The sequence below is a fragment of the Passer montanus genome, unplaced genomic scaffold (assembly GCF_014805655.1).
Source record: "Passer montanus isolate IOZ18808 unplaced genomic scaffold, ASM1480565v1 scaffold19, whole genome shotgun sequence".
NCBI lineage: Eukaryota > Metazoa > Chordata > Aves > Passeriformes > Passeridae > Passer > Passer montanus.
Window position 1 is genome coordinate 5,748,514 of NW_024366480.1, and position 6,695 is coordinate 5,755,208.

General features: G+C 40.2%; 1 protein-coding gene across 1 annotated transcript in view; it reads right to left on the reverse strand.

Moving 5' to 3' along the window:
* Nucleotides 1-6,689, reverse strand: part of LRP12 (LDL receptor related protein 12) — a 49,964-nt gene extending 43,275 nt beyond the window's left edge. Inside the window, exon 1 of the mRNA XM_039706031.1 lies at nt 6,553-6,689. Coding sequence (XP_039561965.1) covers nt 6,553-6,631 — 79 coding nt within the window. The 5' untranslated portion in view covers nt 6,632-6,689. The remainder of the gene's footprint in view (nt 1-6,552) is intronic.
* Nucleotides 6,690-6,695: the final 6 nt, after the last annotated feature.

Sequence of the window (6,695 nt, forward strand, 5' to 3'; positions counted from 1 at the left end):
TTAACTTTTAAATACAAGCAACTTCATTACAGACCTTTACCATGCACCAAAGTGTGCTCACACTGCTTGTTAGAGGATCATTCTACTGTTATATGGCTACAACTGACTTTGTATGTCTGCTCTGGTTACCCACAGCCAGTCCCAGGAGCTCCCACTTAGCAGAGGAAACACCTGCAAGGTTAAGCAAAGGGTAGTCATGAATTACACACAATCAGATGGGTGAAACCTGCAGTTTCCATCCCAATATATATAGTTCAAATGTACTTTCCACCCACAGAGAAACACAACTAGTTCACTTTCATTGCTTTGCGGAATTTATGATTTACTAAAGCGTGAGCACACTGAGCTTTCTTGCACAACAAAAAATTCCACAACCAAATCAATGTATCTGGGAAAGTCCTGTAAGTACTAAAACTTACAAGATGCTTAAGTGAGAAACCACCTTGACTCAAGTTACTAAACCAAAGGGTTTTGTGTGACTCCCTTTCCCCCTTCAAAACATGCTCTACTTGTAAGCTTTCTTAGTTTTGGGGAGGCTCTCATGTTTGCTTGCTAACTTCCTGACTAGTCACAAAAAGTTGCTCCTCACAAAATAGCTGAGAAAGATATACAGAAATTCCCGCATAACCTAAAATTCAGTGACAGCAGGAAAAAGCCTGAACCTAACCTAACCTAAATAGAATAGCAGGAAAAAAAATCTAGTACATAGCTACTAAATATGCTATCCTTGATAAGAAGACACCACCACCATTATAACAATGTACCAAAAGTTAACAGTATATCCAAATTTAAAGCAGCTGTTCAGAGAAACAAGTCCGAACCACAACTTAGATTAGGGCGTTTCTGAAGTGTTTGCACTGATCTGTCAATTATGCTGAATTCAGTAGTTGTAGCTTAGATACTCACAAGAATCAATAGTGTATATTTCAAAGCAATTGTAAAGCTTTGCATAATGAACCATCAGGGAAGTAACAACTGCAGCAAAAAAAGCAAGTGTAGCGAACAAAGAAAGAACACAGAACAATACAAATACTTCACAATACTTCAGAGTATGGTATCGTACTCTGGTGCTATAAACCACTCTGAGCATTTATTTCTACTGAGGGGATAAACACAGGAACTCAAATTTACAACCACATTTTTTAGTATCCAATGCACTAGTATGCAGTGTTTTCTTAAAACCACGTAAACTATGGAGGCTCAATGTTGCCAACCAACAGACACCTCAAGTAATAACTGGTACTGCAAAAATGCCACAGCTAGTAATTCTGAAACGCATGCCAACTAAAAACATCCCAGGCTGTCAACAAATCACACTCTCAATTAGTGCCTAGCCAGATATCTCTGTTGTTCCAGTATTTTAACATCATCATTAACTATCTGGGACAGTATAAATGGAACACTAAAACTAGAAAACGCAGAGACATCTAAGAAAGCAAACCCACACTATTTACAAAGTGCAAACAGCACTCATGCATTTGCAAAAAACCTGTAAGGAAATTAGTGAATTATATCTAAGAAGTATGGAAATAGTGTCTACACCTTGGGAAACTTGAGGAATCTGGTAAAAGGTATATAATGTGTGAAGGAATGTACTTAAACACCAAAGGCACAAAGTTTAAAAATTTGAGATCTGCTAACAAACCACAAGACTGATAATAATTTTAAGTTTTATCCAGACCAAGTACAAAAAAATAAATATTTAGTGCTTAGTTGAAAATAATACTGATACAATTTACATCTATTTGACATTAAAACAGCAATGACTGAAGTAAATAATCAAACAGATTCACGTGTAGGGTCCTTCCAACACCAATGCAGGAGAGCTCTTCCTCTCCTAGCAATGACAGAACAGATGAAAAAGCCATCCTCATTACATGCTCTGCTCTGATGACAGGAGTGGAGTCAGATGGCTTCTGTCATGATTCTGGTTACAAGTACACATCTGCTCTTTCTCTGGCTGACAGTATTCTCATTTAGTGCATCATAACAATTACACCGACTACTTTATATTCAATTTTCAAACTTTTTGCTATGAAGTTGTTTAGGATATGGGTTTTTTTCTTCTCCCCTTGAATTAACTTTGCTTTAAATGTTACCTACATGACCTCACAGACATTTTGACTATAGATGCAATATTGGCTCTGCACAGTCAGTTGAATGTGTACATACTTGGACAAGTTGACATACGATTAACTTATCAGACAACATAAATTTCTAGTGTTAAAATTAGGATGTGTTCTCCTAAAGGACTACAAAATTGTTCTAATAAATTAAATGCAGTGGTTTTGCCAATAATACGATTTACAGCTTAGCAAAATATATCTGTTCAGTATATCACAAAATATCACTAAAGACTGACATTCAAGACTTTAAGATACAATAATTTATTAAGTCAAGTGATTCCTTTAGGACAGTCTGTTCTGGTTTTAGAGTTCAACTTCTCTAGAAAATGGAATAAACTGGCTGGCAGACTTTAATTGCTTACATGATTCAGGCTATTATTTCAAACAAAGTGAATGAACCCAAAAAACTATTTATTCTTCCTCATTCACACCATCAATTAACAAACTGACATGCAAGTAAAGTTCGGGTCCTGACAAGTGAATTTTTATGACAATTTTACTTGTCTTCCCTTAGAACCAAATGAAGAATGAGTTATATACACAGTACAGTTATCACTTCCAGCAACATCTGTACCACAGAAATCTGGAATGATTCTAATCTAAAATTAAATGTTTTAAACCTCATGTAAGTGTACTATGTTTTTCTTTAACAGGACAAAATAATATCAGTAGCACTGTACTCTCAGTAGTCTAACATAAAAAACACTGTTTCAATCACAATTTTGGGAGTAATCCTTTTGTGATCTCCACTAATGTTTCTCAGTCATTACTGCTTATAAGGGTATCCACCAAACTAAAAACCAACCTAGAGATAAGGATAATTAAGACTGACCACCTCTGCCGCCATTTCTACCTTGGAACTCTTTTAGTGTCCCCGTCCTACTACTGTAAATATTTTTTGACACATGTTTACATCTGGAAATCAGAGCAGGGAGATTCATCTACGGTACCACTGCTCTGACTGCTTCCAACTGTATGAAACTTTGTAGAAATTGCCTGTAGTCTTCTGCTCAGTGTGACAGAAATTCAAATTAATATCTGGGTGACAACTATAGTTAAGACTACGTAAAGTCTGAATTTCCAGAAAGCTGAAGAAACCAAATACCCATGCTTCCAGACTCCATTGCAAAGGAAGGCATGTCCTAGTTTCTGCACTGTACCACCTCAGAGACTTTTCATAACTCAGCCTCTGCTCTGAATACCAATCCCTCACAAACTGGTCCTGAAAGTGCTCCATCACAGTACCAATCACATATAAACCACCATCCTGTCAAGAATTAAACAAATATCAAACAAAATGGTAATGTTAGAAATTCAGTTCTCTAACTGAAGTTCATGTTACAGCAAAAAAATAAGTAAGATCAGCATCCCTGGAGGTACTTTAAACATGTGTAGATGTGTTGTTCAGGGACATGGTTTAATGATGGACTTGACAGTGCTGGATTTGTGGTTGGACTCTGATCTTGAAGGTCTTTTCTAACCTACATAATTCTATGATTCCAAGATTTACTTAATTTACAGCAGATCAATCACAGAACTTTGATTTGAAAAAATACTTCCCTCAAGAACAGGACTGATTTCTCAAACAACATTTTTCCCCTTAAAATAATTACTTGCACAACATATGGTTCTGTTTTAAACTCAGATAACTGTTATGGTCTTTGAGATAAGCAGAAATGTCTTAATACTTGTCCCAGTAAAAGCTAGGCCAGGATTATATAGAGACACATAAGATCAATTACTTGTTGGATATAAAATTCTCAAGGCAATAGGAAGGCTGGAAATATAAACCAAAAAATAATGTTGCCCAATGCACTACCAAGCCGTAATTCTTGTTAGTCGGTGCTATTCCAATATTTCACTCATCAGTATTCCTCCTTCTCAAATTTTTATAATTATAGTCATCATCAGAAAGAAGGTTTGAAAAATTCACCAACTACAGGGAAACAGAGAAACATTCTCTGGGGAGCTGAATGCCCACATAACAACCTTGGTGAATTTAGTATTTTAATTAGCAGAAAATTCTAGACATTTTAGCTGTGCAACTGCATAATGGAAGGCAACTGAAGTGATGCATCATTGCTTTCCCAAATATGCATTTACCTTGGGTACTGCCTACTGCATTCAAAGCCTTTAACGTAATGATATCTGCAAGGCTCTGCTCAGCATCAACATTACAGTCCAGAGCTATGCTGACAGCAGTCTTGATCAAATTCATGTCAATATTAAATCAGTTTAGTTTGGAAGAGCTAAAAGCAGTTGTACAGGAAGTTAAATTGCTTTAACAGGACATAGTTCTCACTCTCACTTTTTTCTCCCAAAATAAATAAATGGGAGAAATCAAAGTGAAAGCTAGAGAAAGCTACACAATAAATGCTTGGTTTTGTTTCAGATACTATAGCCTGGGGACAATAAAGCTCCTTTCCTTTGAGCAGTGAAATTGGTCAGAACTTCAGAAATTTTTAACAAGAACTCTTAAGAGAAACTAATTTCTCATGAGGATGAAGTGACACAGCGTGCTTATCAAAATCAGAAGTGCCTGCTCCTTCCTGGCAGTGGCACTAATGGATGGTGATGTGTTTCTTAGCAGGCAGAAGAAACTTATGAAGCCTTCTTGGCTGAACTTTCAAAAGCCTTGATTGAAGGCCTATGAACAGCGTTAACAAGAAAGACGAACCAAATTAAATTCTTTCTCTAACCAAAGATTATGCTTGTGATTTAAGCTTTTGTAAGGGAAATGCTGACTGTAACACCGAAGTTACAGTATCACAGTTCAAAACGTTTTACTTGGGTCAGGCTGATGAGGAATATCACAATTATAATTTTGACTTTTCATTTTAATTCTGTGATGAGTATAGCACACTGAGTTTGTTAAAAAACCTTTTCACAGAAATTAAATTTGTTTAAGTACAGTAAGTATGCAAACAGAACAGCTTAATATATCGAAACCTGAGATTTTGCTACCACTTCCTGCTCCACCATTAGCTAACTCCCTTTCAGTTGTGTTTGTAGTTTACCTTTCAACATGAATTTTTTTTTTGCTTTACTTAATGTGCATTTAAAGTCTTAAATGCAGTCAGTCAGTATCCCACTGACAAGTCGGTCAGTATCCCACTTTGTTCATGCAAATATACCCACTCAAAAATTAAACTTTACCAGTGTATCTATGAGTACTGGCCTAGTTGAATCTCTGTTTGAAGAAGCCTTCCTTATTCTTCTACTCATGTAAATACGAAATAGGAAAGACTCCTACACGTTTATGTAGTACATCTACATTTTTAGAGTTTGGACTGATTGTCACAGCACAGGCATGCACTGGACAAAACACTTTGCAAAGGCAAAACTGAAATATCTTGCTTGATGTTCCAAATACAAGCTTGCTTTTTTAACAGTGGAAGAGATCCCGATTTCTAATGTTCAATTGTGTGTTTAGAGCAAAGGCATTTACTTCAGAAACTGCTGAAGCAGGGCTCCTGTCGCTGTCCTCCTCGGGGCAAGGCACATGCCCAGCTCTGTGCCAAAGGCTGCTTCTCCTGCTTGAGGCCCATGGACACAACCTATGCTCGACTTCATAAAACAAACACAACTCCCTGAGAAAACATGAGACGACTCTCTTTGTCAAGTATCTGTGTGTTTGATCTCTCATGTGTTACTGGGCGACCTTTACACTGTAAAAACCAACCTCAGTACATTTACACAAATATTTTTGATTAGCAGTTCTGTTTTAAAGATGGGTTTATACTCAGGCAGGAATTCCTGTTCGGGTATGAACTGCGGACAGGCTGAGCAGAAGCAAAGGTCCCTGGAAGGTCTTCCAGGCCTGCGCTGATGTGTCACAAACTCATCACCAGCGCCAGCCCCCGACTCCGCGGCCCGGAGGGGCCGCCCTGCCCCCGACACCAGGCCTCGTTCGTCCTGGCCGGACGTGGAACATCTCCCAAGCATCCATCCCTATTATCCACAGGCAGCGATTACTCGTGACTCAGAGGATTTGGGGCTGGCTTGTTTGTGCGGCCCCGCGCCAACTCCGGAGTTCCCGGCAACGCACATCTGCGGGAGAGCAAGCCCAGGGCAGCTGGGCCGAATCCCAGAATCCCGGCCGCAGTTTTAAGCACTTCCCAGAGGAGATTTCCGTCCACCCCCACAAATAATAAATAAATAAATTAACAACACGCAAAAAACCCCAAACAAAACAAACAAAAAACCCCGGAGCGAATTTTGGAGCAGTCGAGTTCGGAGGAGACGGGGCTGGGGGCAGAGAAGGTAAGTACGGGGACACCAGCCGGCCGTGGCGGCGGTGCCGAGAGGCTCCGGGGACCCCGCCGAGGCCGGCCGGGAGAAAGGCCGCTTTGTTCCCCCTCCCCCGCGGCCGCCTCCCGGCCCGCGAGCCGGAGGCGGACGGGCGGCGTCACTGCCCGGTACCTACCGCAGCAGGAGACGACGAGGAGCAGGAGTTGCGCTGACCTCCAAGCCGGGGAGCCCTCCGCGCTCCCCCAAGGGGCCATAACACCCGCCCGCGGGGAGGCGGCGCGGAGCCGGAGCTGCCACCGCCGCGCCCCCGACACGGAG